The sequence below is a fragment of the Xyrauchen texanus genome, chromosome 39 (assembly GCF_025860055.1).
Source record: "Xyrauchen texanus isolate HMW12.3.18 chromosome 39, RBS_HiC_50CHRs, whole genome shotgun sequence".
In the NCBI taxonomy this organism is placed as follows: domain Eukaryota; kingdom Metazoa; phylum Chordata; class Actinopteri; order Cypriniformes; family Catostomidae; genus Xyrauchen; species Xyrauchen texanus.
In genome coordinates this window covers 27,321,426-27,344,769 of record NC_068314.1, presented here as the reverse complement: position 1 = coordinate 27,344,769, position 23,344 = coordinate 27,321,426, and the positions used below count along the sequence as shown (strand labels likewise).

General features: G+C 37.4%; 2 protein-coding genes across 2 annotated transcripts; both read right to left on the bottom strand.

The window, feature by feature from the left end:
• Positions 1 to 4,197: 4,197 nt before the first annotated feature.
• LOC127632972 (uncharacterized) lies at positions 4,198 to 9,418 on the bottom strand. The gene is made up of 3 exons (XM_052111827.1): positions 8,728 to 9,418; positions 8,473 to 8,589; positions 4,198 to 5,080 (listed from the first exon to the last, which is right to left on the bottom strand). The coding sequence occupies exons 1-3, from the start codon at positions 9,293 to 9,295 to the stop codon at positions 4,860 to 4,862; spliced, it is 906 nt and encodes a 301-aa protein (XP_051967787.1). The 5' UTR covers positions 9,296 to 9,418; the 3' UTR covers positions 4,198 to 4,859.
• A 4,849-nt stretch (positions 9,419 to 14,267) lies between these two features.
• LOC127632707 (N-lysine methyltransferase KMT5A-A-like) lies at positions 14,268 to 18,323 on the bottom strand. Its single transcript, XM_052111443.1, has 6 exons — positions 18,181 to 18,323; positions 17,454 to 17,566; positions 17,127 to 17,289; positions 15,256 to 15,448; positions 15,088 to 15,156; positions 14,268 to 14,429 (listed from the first exon to the last, which is right to left on the bottom strand). The coding sequence occupies exons 2-6, from the start codon at positions 17,563 to 17,565 to the stop codon at positions 14,268 to 14,270; spliced, it is 699 nt and encodes a 232-aa protein (XP_051967403.1). The 5' UTR covers position 17,566; positions 18,181 to 18,323.
• Positions 18,324 to 23,344: the final 5,021 nt, after the last annotated feature.

Here is a 23,344-nt window from a genome sequence, read left to right as displayed (position 1 = left end):
CCTGTGCAATCGCATTTTATGGATAAAAAACCCATTGTTGAAGGATCATTGGTCAGGCTGTGAATCTGAAAGAAAATGAAGAGCAAAGAGCATTCCACAGAAGTTAGAGATAAAATAATAAAATATTTATAGATTAGGGAAAATGCATAACATAATATCCCAATGTTTGGAATATCCCAATGAGCACAGTTGGATCAATAATTAGGAAGTGGAAGCTGCACCACACCACCCAGGCACTTCCAAGAAAAGGTTGTCCCTCAAAAATCAGCACTCTAACAAAAAGGAGACTTTCAAGAAAAGCCACAGAGAGGCAACAATAACTTTGAAGGAGCTACTGAGTTCAGTGGCTGGGAGTGAAGTAATGGTGCACCGGTCAACCATATCAAGAGCACTGCATAACACTGGCCTGTATGGGAGTGTGGCAAGAAAGAAGCCGTTACTCAAAAAGTACCATCTGAAAACACGTCTGGAGTTGGCCATAAAGAATGCGAGTCAACCAGCTGCGATGTGGGAGAAGGTTTTGTGGTCAGATGCTTTTTGGCCAAAACTCAAAGTGCTATGTGTGGCGCAAACCTAACACTTCCTATGCCTCAATAAAGACACACCATCCCTACAGTGAAGTATGGTGGTGGCAGCATCATGCTGTGCGGATGCTTCTCATCAGCATCTTGTTAGAATTGAAGGAAGAATGGATGGAGCAAAATATAGGGAAATACGACAAGAGAACCGACTTCAGTCTGCTAAAAAACTTAAGCTTGGGAGGAAATTCACCTTTCAGCATGACAATGATCCCAAGCACAAGGACAAATCAACACTAAAGTGGCTCAAGAACAAAAAGATAAATGTCCTACAGTGGCCCAGTCAAAGTCTAAATCTCAATCCTATTGAGAACCTGTGGCACTATTGAAAATTGCAGTCCTCAAGAGTCACCCAACCAAACTGGATCAAATCTGACAAGAAGAATGGGCCAAAATCACATATGTACCCCAAAAGACTTAAAGCAGTTATTGCAGTTATTGTACAGCAAAAGGTGACTCAACCAAATATAAAGGTGTGAGGGTTGAATACTTATGCAAGCAATATATTTTCTAACTAACAAACAAACTGTCACCTTACAATCATTTAAAATAAAATATCAATCAGAATTAAATTTAGTGAACCATTTGTAATTCGGTAATATGAGAGAATTGGTCAGGGGTCTGAATACTTTTGCAAGTCACTGTGTGTGTGTGTGTGTGTGTGTGTGTGTGTGTGTGTGTGCGCGTGTGTGTGTATATATATATATATATATATATATATATACACACACACACACACATACCTACTTAACCACAAAATGAGGTCGTATGACAGAATACCCTAACTTTGGGGACACCCCTTTCTAGAGGGTCTAGAGACAAAAGAAAAACATGACTGCACTTCAGGAGATGCTCTCATTACAAATATCACTTGATATTTTCAATAAAACCTTTCCTTAAAGACCTGACAAATTACCTTCACTTTAGGGACAGTATTTTTTATGTCACTTTTAGGGACATACACAAACTCTGATCAAGTCAAACTTTCAGGACTCTGTGGTGATACACAAACTCTGATCAAGTCAAACTTTTAGGACTTGATAATTAAATAATATTAGAGGGTGAAAATGCTACAAAAAATTTATTCCAAGTAGGCAGAAACATGCTTCAATGCAAAGTTCTCATATTGACAAGAAATGTACAAGCCAGCACAGAGATATCATTGTTAGAAAGTAAAATATCAGTTTCTTCATGGTTGAGGATTAGACAACTGAATTTTTATTTGGACTTTTGAGATGCCACAATTAGACAGGCAAGCCACAATTCTTCTCACTATTAACTTGAATTGCTGTATAACCTTAAGAAAAAAAAATGGTTTGAACCAAATTCAGCAGTGAGAACCAATATTGCAACCAACTGATGATGTCATCGTGCTTGAATCAGCAAAAACTTATGTGCTAGTTATTTTACTTCTAAGTGCATCCCCAAGTACAGGTTGCTGTGTCACTCATGTGACTCATGCCACAGATCTATTGACACCGAACTCCAACCACCTCCTGCAGGTAGTGCTGATGTCATGGTTGGGAGGATTACTTTGAAATGTATTCCACTACAGATTACAGAATACAGGCTGGAAAATGTAATTTGTAACATGTACCATTAGATTACTCAAGGTCAGTAATTTATTCAAAATACTTTGGATTACTTCAGCACTGGTAGATTTTTTTTTCACTTGTTTTGACTATAAAAACTCAAAATACACATGTTAAAAATACATTCTCTGAAAAACTGAAATATCTTATGCAGTGTTGTTTCTAAAACAAGATCACATTTATATGGATAAATATTCCTTCCATCTGAAAGCACTGAATATTAAAAGAAACAAATGACAATAAAATGCAAATTAATCTCTTTGATCTACAAAGTGGAAAACTAATATTACTAATATTTTGTATTTTAAATACGTAATCCCATTACATGTATTCCGTTTCTCCCCAAACCTGTCCGCATGACACATTAACAACTTTTCATGCCATCCTAAACTGCCAGTGTAAAAGCCCTCAAAACCGACACTATAGCGGACTCCAGCGTTACACACACACTCCACTTAATAGACATTTCGAGGACTCAGGCGTTACACACACTCCAATTAATAGACACTTCGAGGACTCAGGACGTTACACACACTCCAATTAATAGACACTTCGAGGGACTCAGGCGTTACACACACTCCAATTAATAGACATTTCGAGGACTCAGGCGTTACACACACTCCACTTAATAGACACTTCGAGGACTCAGGCGTTACACACACTCCACTTAATAGTACACTTCGAGGGACTCAGGCGTTACACACACTCCAATTAATAGACACTTCGAGGACTCAGGCGTTACACACACTCCACTTAATGTCGCCGAGGACTCAGGCGTTACACACACTCCACTTAATAGACACTTCGAGGACTCAGACGTTACACACACTCCAATTAATAGACACTTCGAGGACTCAGACGTTACACACACTCCAATTAATAGACACTTCGAGGACTCAGGCGTTACACACACTCCAATTAATAGACACTTCGAGGACTCAGACGTTACACACACTCCAATTAATAGACACTTCGAGGACTCAGGCGTTACACACACTCCAATTAATAGACACTTCGAGGGACTCAGGCGTTACACACACTCCAATTAATAGACACTTCGAGGACTCAGACGTTACACACACTCCAATTAATAGACACTTCGAGGACTCAGACGTTACACACACTCCAATTAATAGACACTTCGAGGACTCAGACGTTACACACACTCCAATTAATAGACACTTCGAGGACTCAGGCGTTACACACACTCCACTTAATAGACTCTTCTAGGACTCAGGCGTTACACACACTCCAATTAATAGACACTTTGAGGACTCCGACGTTAACAAACTCGTCTTGAATGACTCTTTGGGGACTCTGATACTGATATACAAACAATTGAGGATAGAAAAACACACCACACTGTATTGTACAAGCAAACTTTTTTAAATTGACTTTGCAATATATAACATTGACAGGATGTTGCAAAGAATATTACATGCAAATGCACTGCATGCACAATCATTCTCTTAATCCTAAGAAATGCCAAGATGTTGAAAGAGCAGTGAACACATTGTAGAAGATAAAATATAATATATAACGAGATCGAGAACCTTGGCCTAAACAATTAACTATATCTTCATTCCTCCCTCTTTTCCTCTACTTCACTTTCACTCCTCCATCTTTTTGTCTACTTCACTTTCACTCCTCCCTCTTTTCCTCTACTTCACTTTCACTCCTCCCTCTTTCCTCTACTTCACTTTCACTCCTCCCTCTTTCCTCTACTTCACTTTCACTCCTCCCTCTTTTCCTCTACTTCACTTTCACTCCTCCCTCTTTTCCTCTACTTCACTTTCACTCCTCCCTCTTTCGTCTACTTCACTTTCATCCTCCCTCTTTCGTCTACTTCACTGTCACTCCTCCCTCTTTTCGTCTACTTCACTTTCACTCCTCCCTCTTTTGCTCTACTTCACTTTCACTCCTCCCTCTTTCCTCTACTTCACTTTCACTCCTCCCTCTTTTCCTCTACTTCACTTTCACTCCTCCCTCTTTTCGTCTACTTCACTTTCACTCCTCCCTCTTTCCTCTACTTCACTTTCACTCCTCCCTCTTTTCGTCTACTTCACTTTCACTCCTCCCTCTTTTCGTCTACTTCACTTTCACTCCTCCCTCTTTTCGTCTACTTCACTTTCACTCCTCCCTCTTTTCGTCTACTTCACTTTCACTCCTCCCTCTTTTCCTCTACTTCACTTTCACTCCTCCCTCTTTTCCTCTACTTCACTTTCACTCCTCCCTCTTTTCCTCTACTTCACTTTCACTCCTCCCTCTTTTCCTCTACTTCACTTTCACGCCTCCCTCTTTTCCTCTACTTCACTTTCACTCCTCCCTCTTTTCCTCTACTTCACTTTCACTCCTCCCTCTTTTCCTCTACTTCACTTTCACGCCTCCCTCTTTTCGTCTACTTCACTTTCACGCCTCCCTCTTTTTGTCTACTTCACTTTCACTCCTCCCTCTTTTTGTCTACTTCACTTTCACTCCTCCCTCTTTTCATCTACTTCACTTTCACTCCTCCCTCTTTTCCGTCTACTTCACTTTCACTCCTCCCTCTTTTCATCCCTTTCACTTCTACTTTTAACAACTGTTTTTTCAAGAGAAAATGAAAAAGTGTTAAACACATAGTGGTGAACAGCTTATGAAACAAAATTCAAAAAAGTGCTGAATATTGAAAAGTCATTTTACTTCTACACGGCTACAAAGCACCCTTTTTTTTGAGAGTTGTGATCCTGTTTCGCACATAGTTTTTCAGGCCAGTCCATGTTCGCTCCTTCAAAGCCTCTGGCTCTGCTTCAATGCATCTTTCACAGTCTTGCTTACCAGGAACTTTGCATGTCTTGATGAACCTCATCATGTGCCTTTCTATTGCTTTTACCTCAATGTCCTCCCATTTTCTTTTTGGAGCCTTTAAAGAACCTGAAAAAAATAAGGAAATAAAGTTTTAAATCAGAACCAATCATGACATATTGTAATCTGTAGATTATTAGAAAATGTGAAAAGCCCTCAGATGCTTATTGCTCAGGGATGCCAACTGCTTACATTTCAGGAAAATTCCCAGCTTTGAAACCAAAATCAGTCACCTACATGATGTGTGTTTGAAAGAGTTTGTGTCGAGTGAGGATGGGGCCCAAATGGCCAATGGCAGTTAGTAATATTTGTGCTATTCTTTGACGATCTGACAGGAGTGCAGTTTTCGATAAACAGCTGAGAATAAGGTGAGGCTGCCTATGATCACATAATAGTATTAACACAATAATATTAATCTTCTGCTAAAGGTGCTGTTTCTCTCCTGGTAATGTTGTAATTAAAAATGACAAACAAAATTATCACGTTACCGTATGGGATTAATTAGTAAATTGTTCTTAATCGTGAGTAATGCATTTACCGTTGTGTTCTGATGTCCCAGTGTGTATACTGGGAGGACTTTTATAATGACGTCTATGTTGTGTGGCGCTAGATGACGCCACCAATCCAATGTTACTTTCAGTTTTTTCCTGCCTTTCCACAGGTGTGAATGTGGGTTAATACACACAAGGTTTTTTAATAATACTCTTTTACAAGTGGTGTATGCTTTTTTGAAACACTAAGTTTGAGTCATTGCAGTTTATATTGGTTATAATGATGCAAGTTCCTTGTGGCAATTCACGAGCATATGTTAACCGCTATTTACCCTTTCATTTGCATAATAGTGCACATATTCATGAACGTGGCTGTATGGTTGCTGTGCAAAACCAAAAAAGAAAGCCATATACTTCCAACTGATTAATATTGTGGAGGATGAGTGTTAAAGAGATTTAATGCCCATTTTAGGACTGCACAATACATTTAATTTATTGATATATCAAGGGCTTGCAAAAATTACATTATTTTAATACTTTAACTTTCATGATGACTTTTTCTTACACAATTCCCACATTGAATGAAGTCACAACAATTGGATCAAAAAATAAAAATAGACTCATTCAGAATATCCCACAATATGCTGAAATTAACTATATTCATTTATTTTACAAAGCAAATACAAATAATTGCATTTTGATATCAATCGTAAATGGCATAAATAAATACAGTCAGGTCCATAAATATTGGGACATGGACACAATTCGAATCTGTTTGGCTCTATACACCACCACAATGGATTTGAAATGAAACGAACAAGATGTGCTTTAACTGCAGACTTTCAGCTTTAATCTGAGGGTATTTATCAGGTGAGCGGTGTAGGAATTACAACAGTGTGCATATGTGCCTCCCACTTTTGAGGGACCAAAAGTAATGGGACAGATTAACAATCATAAATCAAACTTTCACTTTTTAATACTTGGTTGCAAATCCTTTGCAGTCAATTACAGCCTGAAGTCTGGAACGCATAGACATCACCAGACGCTGGGTTTCATCCCTGGTGATGCTCTGCCAGGCCTCTACTGCAACTGTCTTCAGTTCCTGCTTGTTCTTGGGGCATTTTCCTTCAGTTTTGTCTTCAGCAAGTGAAATGCATGCTCAATCGGATTCAGGTCAGGTGACTGACTTGGCCATTGCATAACACTCCACTTCTTTCCCTTGAAAAACTCTTTGGTTGCTTTCGCGAGTACGCTTCTGGTCATTGTCCATCTGTACTGAAGCGCCGTCCAATGAGTTCTGAAGCATTTGGCTGAATATGAGCAGATAATATTGCCCGAAACACTTCAGAATTCATCCTGCTGCTTTTGTCAGCAGTCACATCGATCAATAAATACAAGAGAACCAGTTCCATTGGCAGCCATACATGCCGACGCCATGACACTACCACCACCATGCTTCACTGATGAGGTGGTATGCTTTGGATCATGAGCAGTTCCTTTCCTTCTCCATACTCTTCTCTTCCCATCACTCTGGTACAAGTTGATCTTTGTCTCATCTGTCCATAGGATGTTGTTCCAGAACTGTGAAGGCTTTTTTAGATGTTGTTTGCAAACTCTAATCTGGTCTTCCTGTTTTTGAGGCTCACCAATGGTTTACATCTTGTGGTGAACCCACTGTATTCACTCTGGTGAAGTCTTCTCTTGATTGTTGACTTTGACACACATACACCTACCTCCTGGAGAGTGTTCTTGATCTGGCCAACTGTTGTGAAGGGTGTTTTCTTCACCTGGGAAAGAATTCTTCGGTCATCCACCACAGTTGTTTTCCGTGGTCTTCCGGGTCTTTTGGTGTTGCTGAGCTCACCTGTGCGTTCTTTCTATTTAAGAATGTTCCAAACAGTTGATTTGGCCACACCTAATGTTTTTGCTATCTCTCTGATGGGTTTGTTTTGATTTTTCAGCCTAATGATGGCTTGCTTCACTGATAGTGACAGCTCTTTGGCTCTTATAGTGAGAGTTGACAGCAACAGATTCCAAATGCAAATAGCACACTTGAAATGAACTCTGGACCTTTTATCTGCTCCTTGTAAATGGGATAATGAGGGAATAACACACACCTGGCCATGGAACAGCTGAGTAGCCAATTGTCCCATTACTTTTGGTCCCTTAAAAGTGGGAGGCACATATACATACTGTAGTAATTCCTACACCGTTCACCTGATTTGGATGTAAATACCCTCAAATTAAAGCTGAAAGTCTGCAGTTAAAGCACATCTTGTTCGTTTCATTTCAAATCCATTGTGGTGGTGTATAGAGCCAAAAAGATTTGAATTGTGTCGATGTCCCAATATTTATGGACCTGAATGTATATTGTAAGTGACCTGCATGCAATTTGGAACAAAAGACAACTTTGTGATCTCTGGGATAGATCGTAAATACTGTAGGCACCAATGCTCTTTTTGGGAAACACAGCCCTGATCTTTCCCATTATACATTTTAAAATTAATTTCAATTTAAAAGGTAAAATTTTAGCACTTTCAAAATCAGTGATTATTCATGATTAATGATGTAAAATTATGTGATTCATCACGATTAAAACTTTTAATTGACCGACAGCACTAGTTGTAATAAAAAACACAAGATTGTGTCATATTCTTATAAACAGCATTGTTTTATACTATGCATATGTTCTGTGATTAATGAATACAATTGTAATTACATAAAAAAAAGATGTGTGAAAATATAGAAGCCGAACAAAAGCCAGCAAAACAGCTGAAACCTTACTGAATGTACATTTAAATCATTTACTTTCTTTAAACTTGCAGTCTATTTTCTCTAAAGAAAGCCCAGAGGCATACCCCAAGATATAAAACAACCTTTTTACTTCCGAACTGGCCTCCCTGATTGTTGTCTTTAGTTAATATAAAAGTAATTCTTGGTGATTAAATGATTGGTTAAAACTTTGCTTACTTTGATCCTTTTGTGATCCAGACAGTTGAGCCGTCTCTTCTGGGGATGCTGACTGAGATGGGTCGCTGCAATCCTCCTCATCACTTGACATATCATTAACGAGGGGTTCAAATTGTTCTAAAGAAAGCATTGATGAATGAAAATATAATATCATCATAGCATCATACTTTCAAATGTAATTTTTTTTCTTACATTTTCTGTCAAAAAACTTGCATAGACAAAAATATTAGCATAGACATGCAAGCATGCTCATACCATTTGGGTCAATTTCAATCTCATCAAGCGTCTTTCCTTTGAAGTCTGAGAGTGTTCCCTTTTCCATTGCTAACAAGACCTTGCTCATCTTTGCCAGCTGCAGCGTCCCCTCCGGTAAGCGGTAATATTGTCTGTGGATTCTGATATCATGACCGAGGAAATCAGCCAATTGATCTGCTTCGTTCTCATCAAGGTTCAAGATTTTTGACATGGTTGCTATGTGTTTCCTCAGCTTAGTTGATGACAGTGCTTCTGGATTCTTTATGCCACATTCCTGAGCAGCTCTGTAAATGCACTCTCCTCCTCGGTATGCAGACATTGCTCCTGATCTGGCAAACAGAAAAGGATTCTCAGCTGGGACTTCACAAACCTCACGTGTTTCAACAAGCAGCTCCATGGCAGAAACCATTGAAGGCTTGAGAAGCACAGGAACCTTTCTCCCTCGTTTACCACGGATCTCAACTCGGGTGAAGTGCAGACACAACTTTCTCTCGAACTCCGAAAGACAGATCGCTAGGTCTTCATGTAGCTCAGAAGAATCCCTGCTTTTAAAAGCTGCCAAAAGCATTCGTGATACCTCACCTTCTCTTCTTCTGTTGAACAGGATGACTTGCGTCAATGTGACCTTAGCAAGAGCTGAATAGCTTTTTGCCGATGGGCAGTTTCTGAGCTTGCTTAGGAACTGTTTGTGTTTCTTTCCAGATGTGCATGCAGAACTTTGACATCTTGAGTGAAAGGAATGATCTGAGGCGTGTTCCACTTGGCTTCTTTTAAAGTAGTTAAAGCACCAGCAGAAATGTATTCGTTCCATCTTGCCTGGTGTATTTTTCTGAAGTCTCGAGCACACTCAGCACGTTGATGGTCTCCGTACATCATGGCATTGCTCTCAACAATACTACAGATCTTGTTTAAAGAATGACCAAGTTTGAGAGCTAGAGAGGGAATGCGGTAGCAGTTTTTCTCTTCATCATAGCCAGATACAACTTTAACAGCTGAAATGACTTGTTTGAAATTTGCTGGAATGATGAAGTCCACCATAGATCTTAGCCGAGTAATCTTCCTTGCTTCAAGAAGAAGTCTGCCAACTTCTCTCATCTTCTGTCTGATGTAGTCATGTTTATTAACATCAGATCCCATCCTATTAAACATGTGCTCCCCCAGTTGCATGATGCAGCAGTCAGAGTGAACAACACGGGAAACTTCATCATAGTTCATAATGGAAAGTATATTCTTTAAACCTTTGCTCACTTCTAAACCAACTGGAGTTTTCAGAGCGCAGAGTGATCGGACTCTTTTCCTGCCCTTGGATTCATCATCTTTAGGTTTCAGAGGACAGTTCTTTAAATGTTTCCAAAGGCTACGCTTGTTGTAAAGCCCTTGGCAGTAAACACAGTGAATGAAATCCTTGGCTTTTTGCTCTCTTTTGGACGGTAGCAGGCAACCATCTCTCCATGTCCATTTCTTGCCACATCTGTGTTGTGGGCAAAGTTGCCCTTTTTCTAAGGAGGTTTAACTGGATTCGCCTCTCTTTAGAATGTTTTGGAAACGCAACTGCCTTTGCAACGTCCACTTCATTGCGATGGACAGATTCAAGGTGTCTTGCCATTTTTGAAAAAGGCTTAGAGCAATAAAGACAATACTGCTTCTTCTTATATGACTTGCGATCCTGCACAGGTGATGGCATTGATTGAATAAAAGACCTATCTTCAGAAGAGGGGTCTGTCTCTTTGGTTTTGCATTGCACTTTAGCATTTGGTGATGGTGTTGTCACGCCTGTGTCTGATGAACTGCTTGTATCTTTATAGCTTTGTGAAAATGGTGAAGTTGGATTTTTCAGAGAACTTTTGACCATACCTTTTCCAGAAGTCTTTTCATTAGCTTCATCTAAGCTACTTTCAACCATGCTATATCCAGAAGCACTATCATCTGATTCGTCTGAGCTGCTCTTGGGTACATAGTCAACATCGCTGTAGTCTGTAACATCTGAATCACTGAGGGCTTTCCATGAGTACTGAAAAAGAGAACAACACATGATGAAAATAAGGATGTACAATTTCAGTAAGTTTCAGTGCTCAAATAAGGGGAGTGAACTTTTAAATAAGATAAGGTGTTAGTAGTCTATGGGCATTATGTGGTTTCTGTAAATCTAATTAGCATTGTACTGTGGTTACTTAAGTGTAATGACAAGCAAGACACTCTTTCAGGTTATCATACAAGCATTAAAAATGCTGCATAGCATGTCACGTACCTCTCACATAATTTCTCTAATAATCTAAAATGCCCTTCTTTGGAGAGTAATATGTGATTGGAATTTGAGTGCACAAAAATTTTTATCAAATAATTATGGTTGGACATTTATGTAATAATAGTGACTTATCTTAATAGAGATATTAAGACTGGGTGGCCGTTTCATCTCCACGATATACTGTATATATTTATATAGAAATAAAGTGTCAACTGGTGGAGATTTTTTATATTGTTAATATCATTGTATGTAAATATCTAATGCTTCACCTGGTTGCACTGACAGACAAACATGCAGAAAGATGAACACACAAAATGCTGGGACAGCATTGAATTTGATCATTCAGCAAGAGGAATGTATTTTTATATAAAAATGTGCCGTTTTCTCATGTTCTCACTAGGGCTGGTTTATAGGATGATTTAATTGTATATCGATGAATAGAGCTGGGTAGTTTCCAAATATTTTAAACAGTATCCCATTTACCATGATTTTAAAAACGTGCTAATCGAAAATTAAACAATTAAAATCATTTCGGATTTTAGAGACAGGCTGTGTCAATTTTCATTGCTCTGTTGATTGTCGACATGTTCTCTAAATAGAATCAGCGGATGACATCAACGGATGATCACTTTTGCACTGATATTCCTGGCCAAATTGAGAACAGATACTAAGGATGTCTGCATACTATTTACATGTCACAGCAAGCATTGTCCTACATAAAGACATTGGAGTAAGCCATGTGGATGAATCTGCTTGTTTTAGGTGCTTATGCCTCAAGTTGGCTGGAGTTTGTTTTGTGGAATATTTCTTACAGGACATTGGAGTGAGTTTGACTGCACAAAGAACTGAATAGATGCTTTGTGCAGGTTCCGCTAGCGGCTGGAGCTTGTTTTGTGCAGGCCCAGACCTTCAAGACAATTAAGTGGATGAATCTACACTTTTTTTGTGTGTTTATTCCGCTTATGGGCTGGAGTTTGTTTTATAGATGATCTTCTGATGTGTAATTCTGTTTAAAAAAATTGTGTGGAAGCACCGGACTTGAGCAATCTGATGGCAAGTTTGTCGCAGGGACTATCGTAGGCGTACATGGACTGTTTGAGTTTAGAGGGATGGACACCAATTGGTGATGTTGTGCGCAGGGTTAATGCACATGTTTTTCTTTTTTTTTGCTGGGGAAAGTTCGGGGTTGATTGTTGCACCAATGTGGAATGTGGTCTTTATAATTACATTTTTATCTAATTTCTCTACTATGTTAATGTCAAATACTAATATGAGTGGATTGTCACTCTTCACATGGAATGTGAATGGTTGGGACACCCCATAAAAAGAAGGAAGGTTATTTATTTTCTTAAAAACGTAAGAAATAGGATATAGTGTTTCTTAAAGAAACACAAGTTTTCTGCAGGAAGCTGAACATTTTGGGAAGATATGGGATGGACATGTTTTCTTTAGTGCTGGCTCGAGTAAGAGCAGGGGAGTCATTACATTGATAAGTAAACATCTACAATTCAAATGTCTCCAACGGATTAAAGTTAAATTAGAGTCATTATTTTTTTTTTTGAAATTCAGGGGCAAAGGTTGATTTTGGCTAATATTTCTGCACATAACAATGTGCATTATAACAATATAATGTTGGGAGGAGACTTTAATCTATTGATGGATTCAGTCCTTGATCATAGTAAAGGAAAAGTGTGTAAGTCCCCTAGAGCAACATCTACGCTTCAGAGGATGTGTACAAATCTTGGTCTTACAGATATTTGGAGACTTTTGAACCCATATGGTAGGGTCTATACATTTGAATCCATATGGTAGGGACTATACATCTTAGTCTCTGATCACACTCTGGTGAGTTTAAAGGTGTTGCCACATACAGAGAAAAAAAAAAAAAGAATATAGTTGGTGTTTTAATGTTTCCCTTTTGCAAAATTCTGAGTTCCAACTAATTTTAAAGTCCGAAATCATTGTTTATATGGAGTCCAACTGGTCCTCATTATCTTCTGTGGGCGTGGCTTGTAGACACTTAAGGCATTTCTTAGGGGTCGGATCATACAGTATGCCTCATTCATCAAAAAATCCAAAGCATGAGAACTCGTGGAGTTGGAGGGAATATTAAAAGTGCCGAGGCAGAGCTGAAGCGCCAAATGTCGTCTGATGGCCTCAGAGAATTGACCCGATTGAAATACAGATATAATACTATTTTGTCATACTTTGAGTCGGGGGACAAAGCAGGGAAGCTTTTGGCTAGATATATAAAGGAAAGAGTCTTTTTCTACCATTCCCTCAATTAAATCTGCTGCTGGTGAAATATTTACCATTGATATTAATAATACTTTTAAAGAAATCTATCTTGATCTTTATAGTTCCATGTTTTCGATCTACTGATGAAGATATTAGAAATTTTGTGGAACCATTAGATCTCCCTAAACTGTTGACTGAGCAAACATTTTTTATTGATTCTGGAGATAAACTTGGAGGAGCTTGGCGAGGTAATTAAGCCCTTACCTACAGGCAAGGCTCTGGGGTCTAAATTCTATTTAACTGGTCTAAATCTGAAACTTTGGCTCTGACAGCATACTGCCCGTAAACAGCTTTTCATCTGACATCTTTCAGTGGCCCAAACAGGGCATTTAGTATTTGGGTATTTTATTCCCAGCAAATTTATGTGATTCAGTTAATTCAGAGTTAATTTTGACCATTTAAAAAAAATTTGAGGGATGTGGGCAGGTGGGGTATGTTGGTTAATTGTATATGTTTTTAAGTCATCAAGTATTTTATTTGGACTGTTTGTTTATATGCGTGTCTGTTGTTATTTTATGTTTGACCACTGGAATGTATGTGTGGTTGCAGGTGGTGGGGGGGTACATAAATGTTAAAAGTTGTTTAAATTGAGTTCTATTTCATTTTTAGGAGGCAGTAACTGCATTACCCAAGCATAAAACAAACACAAATTAATGTGCATGTACCAGAAGCTAAACTGGTATGGCGACATCCACAGATTGTCTACTAAATGTGTATACCCACCTCCCTTAATGAGACAGGCTCAGGTTCCTGTGATAAGCCATTCCCTGCGGTGGATGCAGCACAGGGCAAAGGTGATGAGGATTGCGGCACATTAAGTGGTGAATGTGATGGTGTATCAGATGTGCATACTTCAGTGGGTGACGGGGACAGCTGGAAAACATAATCAGAAGTAATATCATATGGACTAAATGAAAGGCTCAAAAGTACCAAAAAGCACCTGTAAAGAAATTGAGGTGTTAATTATTTGTGATGCGTCTGTGTTCATATATATTACTCACCGAGCAATCTTTTGTGACAGCTGTTTAGTGACCTGATCATGCAATAGCTTGAGATGTTTCTTTTCACTCTCATTCCTCTCAGTCTCTGCTCTTTTAAAGCGATTATAACAATCTTCATGATGTTGTCGCAACTTTGACATTCTTGATTGAAACCGCTGCTGTAGATATAAAAGAGGTATTTAGCTTAAGCCAAGAGTAAAATATACATTGTCAATGTTAAAAACTGTGGCACCTAAAGACATTTAAGCATCACTGAGGTGAGCCAAAAGGTAAGATGTATGTTTTGTTAATTTAACGAAGTTGTTTTATTTTTGGTAAGCACTGCTCTGGTATAGTTGAGGGAAAAGTGAGGACAAGTCAAAGAAATTTTGTATCACTTCTCACTTGACTTGTTAACACTTACATTAAGCGTCGTGGAAGGGAAGAATGTGACCAGAAGTGAAGATTATCATAACTTTTTAATTCTGTTATTTTCTTATAAACATCATTAATTTAGCTTGGGAAGACATTAATGGCCGGACTGCAGTTGTGTCGATTACATTGGGACTATCAAAATTTGGTACCTGTTGACTTGCATTGTACGGACCTACAGAGCTGAGATATTCTTCTAAAAATCTTTATTTGTGTTCTGCTGAAGAAAGAAAGTCATATTCATCTGTGATGGCATGAATATAATGAAAGAATTGTTATTTTAGGGTAAACTACTCCTTTAAGAGTTAGTTATATTGTTTTAATGCATTGTAAAATCCGGCCTCTAAGCTTCAAAATTACCCATTTTGTCATTACAAGGAGTGAAGCAGAATTAACTGTACTTACCGATTTCTGTGGGCCCAAACTGCTGACTGATTTTACATCACTGGATTCTGTTGACGGTTCATTTAAAGACTGGAGAAATATGAGACCATAAAACACATTAGCAATTAATGACAGGAAAAAGGCATCATATATTGCTGCTTATGAATTCTAGCATTTTCTTTATGGTACCTTGGCTCTCCACGGCCAGTCCGAGTCGCCATAGTTGTAAGTGATTTCTTCACCTGGTAAAATGTCTCGTACAGCAAATAGACAAAGATGAGGCTTTTTCTTCACTTCAACAGTTCTCATTTTGCAAGTTGGATTTTTGTGCTCATCGTTGACAAGTCTTCCCAGGGACTTGTCTTCCTTGGATGCATCCATACTATATAAACACACACACTTACCATTAAATGTATGCAAGACATATACAGAAGTGTTTTTCACATCTACAGTCTGTTTTATATTAAAGGCACAGTTCACTATAATTCTCTCATCATTTACTCGCCCTCATATGACTTTCTGTCTCCTGTGGTAATCATTTTTGACGTGTTTTGGTCCTTACAATGTAAGCCAATGGAGTCCAAAGCTTTCAAGCTCAAAAAGGTTATAAAGGGAAAACATACAGCTGCTCAAAAAATTTAATATTGTGGAAAATTCATTCAAAAAGTGGAACTTTCTATATTCTAGATTCATTTCACATAAAAAATTATTGTTGCAATCTTGATGATTACTGCTTACAGCTCATAGAAATAAAAAATCCAGTATCTCAATATATTAGAATACAGAATTTATAATACAGAAATATCAACCTGAGAAGAGTTTTAATCAGCTAATTAACTCAAAACACCTGCAAAGGTTTCCCGAGCCTTTAATCTCCGTCTGGTTCAGTACACACAACCACAATCATGGGGAAGACTGGTGACTTGACAGTTGTCCAGACGACACTCATTGACATCCTCCACTAGGAGGGTAAGCCACAGAAGGTCATTGCTGAATGAGTGCTGTTCCATTCCAAGACCAGAGACAACGCCAGAACCGTCTTACCTGGGTTAAAGGAGAAGAACTGGACCGTTGCTCAGTGGAGAGGCCAGTGTGAAGTTTCCACAGTCAGTGATGATATGGGGTGCCATGTCATCTGCTGGTGTTGGTCCACTGTTTTCTCTCAAGTCGAGAGTCAATTCAGCCGTCTACCAGGATATTTTAGAGCAATTCATGCTTCCATCTGCTGACAAGGTTTTTGGAGATGCTGATTTCCTTTTCCAGCAGGACTTGGCACCTGCCCACAGAGCCAGAACTACAAGTAACTGGTTTTCTAACAATGGTATTACTGTGCCCAACAATACAGACAAGCTGATGGCCGCTATCAAAGCATCCTGTGCTTCCAGAACACCTCGGCAGTGCCACAGACAGATTGCCTCCATGCCACGCCACATTGATGCAATAATTTGTGCAAAAAGAGCCCTGACCAAGTATTGAGTGCATAAATTAAAATACTTTTCAGAAGGTTGACATTTCTGTATTATAAATTCTTTATTCTAATATTTTGAGATACTGGATTTTTTATTTCCATGAGCTGTAAGCTGTAATTATCAACATTAAAACCAAAAAAAAAAATTTCATGTGTAAGGAATCTAGAATATATGAAAGTTCCAATTTTTAACTTTTCCATGATATTCACATTTTTTTAGATGCACCTGTACCTCTCAAGTGTTTAGTCCATGTCTTCTGAAGTGATAAAATTAGCTTTGGGTGAGAATTCAACCCAAATATGTCATTATTCTCTATAAATCCTCCGCTGTAGTTCATGAGAGAAGCTGGTTTACGGTTGTTTGCACTTGACACATGTGCAGAGCACTCTACATTTCAAATGTGAAAGGAGTTATTCATTAATAAAGATTTATAGGGAATGATGACTTAAATTGGGAGTCAGATAGAATAAGAATGAGTAAATGATGAGAGAATGATCATTATTGGTAAAATTGGCCCTTTTACTCTCTTGAAGAAAAAGATCTCTTTGAGCTTCCCTGCTACATCAAGTCAACAGTTCTTGATGTACTTACCACCAATATTTTCCATGCCACTGAAAATCAAACAAGAATGTGCTCTCAGTTTCAGTGTAGTTTTTAGTTCGTTCAAGACTCTCCTTTGAACTCAGAAGTTCACCTCTGTATTCAAGAACAAAGTCTCCTCTGCAGAAAGATTCAGTGGTGAAAACGCCACGGCCTAAAGCAGAAAAAAACATTATTTTGATTACTGTTACAGGGTGTCTGCAATCTCATTTAATAAGTAAAAATGGAAATATCTGAAATGTACTAACATTTTACTAATTCAACAGTTCAGCTGCAATACAAAAGTAATCCAAAGTACTTATATTTGAATTGTCTTGCCTTTATATTTGCTGATGTACTGCTCTTGAAGACCAGGCTTTTCAGTTTCAAATATGATGTTATCTTCAGCATCCTGCTGAGGTCTTCTACGTCTTTTACGGATAGCCAGCATGCTGAATTCCACACATAGGGCAATTTTCATGAGGGAAAAAACGATTATATAAAATTAATGGAATAAACAAGCATAATTACAATGTAAAAAATATCTTAGAAAGAATTGTTCAATCAAAAAGAGAGAGAGAGAGAGAGAGAGAGAGAGAGAGAGAGAGAGAGACTCCAAATTAAATAATGACAGAATGTTGATTTACATTGGGGTTTAATCCCACTGGTCACAACTGTGATCACACTTTGCTTCCATGTTTGTGGAGTATTACAGTAAGAGGTAAGATATAAATAATGATATACACCAAACTATTTCATTTCTACTTCACCACAGAAAGATAATGTCCTCAAAGCAAAATATGTTAAAATACAAATAGCAAATTTGGTACCTTAGGTACTGCTATTAATGCATTTCTAAGATTTACACTGAATTATATCCATCAATACACAAATGTGACTAGTGGGAAAGCACAAACTTAATTGGCTTAATTGTTTAATCGTCAACTTCATAATTAAACAGGTTCAACTAACAATTGACATGAAGAACACAAGTGAATACAACGCTAAACATCGATTTATTAGTCAAGAATCTCTTATTGTATATTTTTATGACAAGACATCTTACCTTTTCTTCCTTAATGAGCGTGTTCAGTGTTGTCGTTCGCGGGAAAAACTGTCTTCGCTCCATTAGACGTCATTGTCACGTGTCTGAATTCCCGGGAAAACGAGGTTTGTCACGTGTTAAACTCGCAATGACACACATTCATACTAACGATTTCTGCCATATACGATATAAATAGTATGTTTAGTCTTGTAGGAAGCTTTTCTGAAATTAAATGTTTAGACAAATATTCTGATAACGTCTTTTTTTCTTATTCTGATACAGATTTTGCCAACTATGTATTTTTATAGTGCAAACACAGGACATTTAAATGCTAAAAATGCATAATCTCATGTTCTCATGAAAACTGACATTCTACCTTTCGTTTAGTTGAAAAAACGCCACATATCAAATGTCTTTCAAAACATAATTAATCTCATCGCGTTACTGTGTAGTGACGTCACTGCATCTCACGGTCAGCGCGAGAGCGCCCATCCCCCTTCAAGACTTTTCCGCGGGCAAATCAAGTGCTTCTGAGTGAAAGCAGAGTGGGGAGGGGGTTAATTGAGGTGTCTCCAAACTTACACTTCACTTGCAATCTTATGTTCTGTTCATTCTAATAAATCAATGGCATTTCCCATTAAATACAAAGTTAGAAAAGTGGCTATGTCTAGTAACATTTCTTTTTAATTGCTTTATTTACACAATAATTTAAATTATCAATATTCTTATGAGTATATCTACTTTATCTTTTTTGAGCACGTCTAATTTTCTTTCCCTTTTTGAGCATGTCTACTTTTCTTGCTTTTTTCAATTTTTTGAGCTGTGAAGTTTTTGCATGTGAAGTTTTGCTCTGGATAGGCAGCAGTGATCAGGTGTGTGGGGAAGGGCAGCCTACACTGACCTGTATCTGATACACTGCACAAATATCTATCTTAAATCATCTTGATTTCTGATTCCCTTAAATACCATTATTGTAAGAAACTATGTAATATGGACATAACTTGGCTGCTGGTTATTCTGCATCAAATCATCAAATTATTTTTATTTATTACTTAAAAATACATTTTCCAGCTTCATCACATTACTTTGTCACATGAAAAGCAGCATATACAGTCCCCTTGCGATACATAAATAAAATAATCTACTTTTAAGGGTTAGGTAAGAATTCAAATGAGATTTGCTTCAAGACAGTAAATTGTATATATGTATGTGTGTATATATATATATATATATAATAAAGTGCTCCTCTGTGGAGATCATCAAGAGCACCAAATTCCTTGGTGTTCACCAGGCGGAGAACCTCATCTGGTCCCACAACACCAACTCTATTACCAAGAAAGCCCAGCAGTGTCTCTACTTTCTTCGAAGTCTGAGGAAAGCACATCTCCCACCCCCATCCTCACAACATTCTATAGAGGGACTATTGAGAGCATCCAAGCAGCTGCATCACTGCCTGGTTTGGGACTTGCACCATTTTGGACCGCAAAGCCCTGCAGAGGATAGTGAGGACAGCTGAGAAGATCATCGGGGTCTGTTTTCCCTCCATCAAAGACCTTTACACTAAACGCTGCATCCAGAAAAAGCAACCAACATTGTGGATGATCCACACTCCCCTCACATAAACTATTCACCTTTCTGCCGTCTGGCAAGAGGTACCGAAGCATTCGGGCCCACACGGCCAGACTGTGTAACAGCTTCTTCCCCAAGCTATCAGACTCCTCAATACTCAGAGACTGGTACTAACTGTATATGGTAGAACGACAATAAAACCACATGACTTAACCTGAACATCACAGTGTAGTATGTCACTTTTTTTTTATTTACTGCAAGCCACTTTGCTTACCCTGGACATTGGTTTGAAAACTGGCTAAAAGAAACACATTTATCAAGAAAGTCAGTCTATTTTTCTTTTTGAAGATGAAGGCTATTCCATGCACCACTACTTTAAAGAATAAAACAATCTGAATTAACAGAGAAATGGACAAGCCAGATGCACAACTAGTACACAAGTCCATCAGACTCTCTAGATAACTCCGCACAAATCCTAGACCTGTACATGCAAATACCAGTTTTATTCTGCAACATTTAGAAGAGAAGAATTTTAGGTAGACTTAAAAGAAAAAAAGTGCCTGACACTGGCTAATAGGAAAAAAGATAGAACATGCAATTTAAATAATGAACTGATAAATGATTAATCCATTCAAATGTCTCTATTCTGTACAAAGTTTGAGATGTTGAGCTGTTGTTCAACGTTTGACGATAAGGTCAGTGAAAGGTGTTCACTTGAAGATCTAGAATAAACTGACTGCTAGGAATGCCTGAGGTGTCAATGCTGCAAGTGTAGGATTCTTGAACACAGCATTTATTTTAATTAAATTAGTCATTTTTAACAATAAATTGTCTTTACTGCATTTCTTGTTAAATTTAAAGCATCTTTGATTAATAAAAGTATAATTTACTTACAAAAACATACAAAGTTCATAGTGATCCCAAACTTTTGAATAGTAGTTTATCTGTATACTTGTATCTAGTAATTTGTAAGTATACACATATCTATACTTATACAGTATATGCATACTTAGTGATATTGCACAATTGGTCACTGTACTTTTAAAAACTTTTTTATTTCATTTTTTTTGTATTGTATTTTTTCCTGCATTAAATAAATATTCAAAATAACCACTCCAGCAAAGGGTGCAATATTTCCTGTTAATTTCCACTTTTGGCTTTTGTAACATTGTACATCTTTAATCTAAAATGTTGCCACAGACATTTCACAAATGATTTGAACATTGATTATGATTTGAACAGTCAATATGGACAGGCTCTACACATCATTCAGAATAAATGTATTACCCCTCAGTTATGAAAAGCAATTAATTGTCAATCAGGCAGTCTGCACCTTCTCCCCTGCCAACAGTTTTTGTGACTTTTAGCTCCTGCAACAGGGGAACTTTTACCCCCAATACTATCCTTGCCAAAATTCAATGTTTATTGAAAAACTTTTTATTTAATCACCTTCAACAAAACTCTTTTGTCTCAAAATACATAGAATCATTTCAGGTATTCTAATTTTCTACATCAATTTGCAGCATTTTTAAACATTATAGTTAGTGATTTTTTTCACTAAATTATATTAAATTATAAATTATATTAGCTACATTAAAATAATAATAACAATAATAATAATAAAATAACAAAGCAGCCAAGTATGTCAACAGGAACAACAGGGAAATTAACTATTAAATAAGAATTGTGTTTAAAGTTAAGCTTCTCCTTGTAAAATAAATAGGGCTGGCCCATGGTAGTTGTTTCTTTTCATTCTTTTTCTTTGAAGTAAAAGTTAATATGCTAAATGATTTCCCTTTCGTCAGAAGTCTGTTATGGGTCTTGAAGGCACAGAACTAATGACACTGGGTCTAATTCTAGTTAGATATCAAGTTTATTTTCTGTTTCCAAAAGCTTTTGTAACTTATAACATGACCACGTACAATGTGTTTTAGCTACATTGGTGAAAATGAGGATTACAATAATGACTACAACTGTGTGATGTACAGTATGTAACAAAAGTGTTAATTTTGAATTGCTGTTGTTTGAATACACAATACATATTTTCAGACAGGGTTTCAAATGTCCTAAAATTTCTCAATATCAATTGCAGTCACTCCTCTACAGATTTAATCCTCTGTGTGATGAAATTAAACACAGCACCATAAAATAAACTAATAGTCATCCGTCTTGGTATTGAAAACAACATGTTCTAGTTAATAACGGTCGTATGCTGTATAATAATTTGATAGGAAACAAAAAAGACAACTTGGCTGCTGGTTATTCTGCAATCAATTATTTAAATGTATTACTTAAGAATACATTTCCCAGCTTAATCACTTTGTCACATGAAAAGCAGCATATATCCCTTGCAATAAATAAATAAAATAATCTACTTTTAAGGGTTAGGTAAGAATTCAACTGAGATTTGCTTCAAGACAGTAAATTAATCTCCATGTCTTTTAATATAATTATAGTATATACACACATATACATATATATATTTGTATATATATATTTGTGTGTGTGTACTGTGTATATATATATATATATATATATATATATATAAATAACAAAGTGTTAATGAAAAATATAATAAGTGTTGTGCTGTTCATTGCTCGTCTCTGTACTGCTCTCATTGAGGCGGGGAGGGTGCGGTGCTTCCCGCGCGGCTGAAAGATACCAAAATAATTGAAGTGGGGAATACAATGTTTAAAAAGATCACTAATAAAATCAAGCGATTTCGATTTTAACACATCCTTTACAAGGCATATTTTCATTGAATACATCCAGGTGCATACACATACTAAAAACGTTAATAAATGTAAATATTTGTCCCCTTCTCTGAGAAGACAATGATTGCTTTGCAACGACACGTGCTTATGTGTCGATCACCTTCCCTATTTTAAATATTGTTTATACATTTATCTTTAATAAACTAATATCTAAATTACAGTACAATCCAATTGACTGCACTGCATCGTTCGCGCCGCCTCCGTCTCGGTAATTCTCGGTAACTCTCGGTAAACGGGGAGGGGTCAGCTCGGTAGTGAAGTGGCAGATAAGGATCGGGATTAGAAAAACATTTTGGACATACGATTTTAAATCTCCCAGTGCTTAACCAAAACCACTCTATTTTTATTTACTCACTAATTATTTACAATGCAATGTAAAATATAATGTGATTTATCCTTATATTCTTTCATGTAAATAAGAACTCTCCTTCCGCCATCTTTAAGGATGACGTAATTGGCTTCTGATTGGTCAGATTGACAAGGTATTAAGTAAGTGCAGTTTCTATAAGAGCCACTGAGTGCGCTGTGTCGAAAAATTCTTACTGGCTTCTGATTGGTCAGATTCCCGAAAGTGTGTATAAAATCGGAAGTGCAGTTCTCTTAGGGGCGCTGTGTTATACACAAATTGGTGGGGGATACACACTTCAGGTACACAAATCACTTAAAAGTGTTTTTTTGGGACAAGTGAGATTTTAATGCTGGGGACCATTTTAAAGCATGCTGAATACGATTATATGGTCAAACAAATGAGGACACACAAAAAGTCCCAAATTGTCAAGGTGGTGCTCAGTTTACTGGTGTGTATTCTGGTGAAAGTACCCAAAAGTGACATAAGTAAGTAC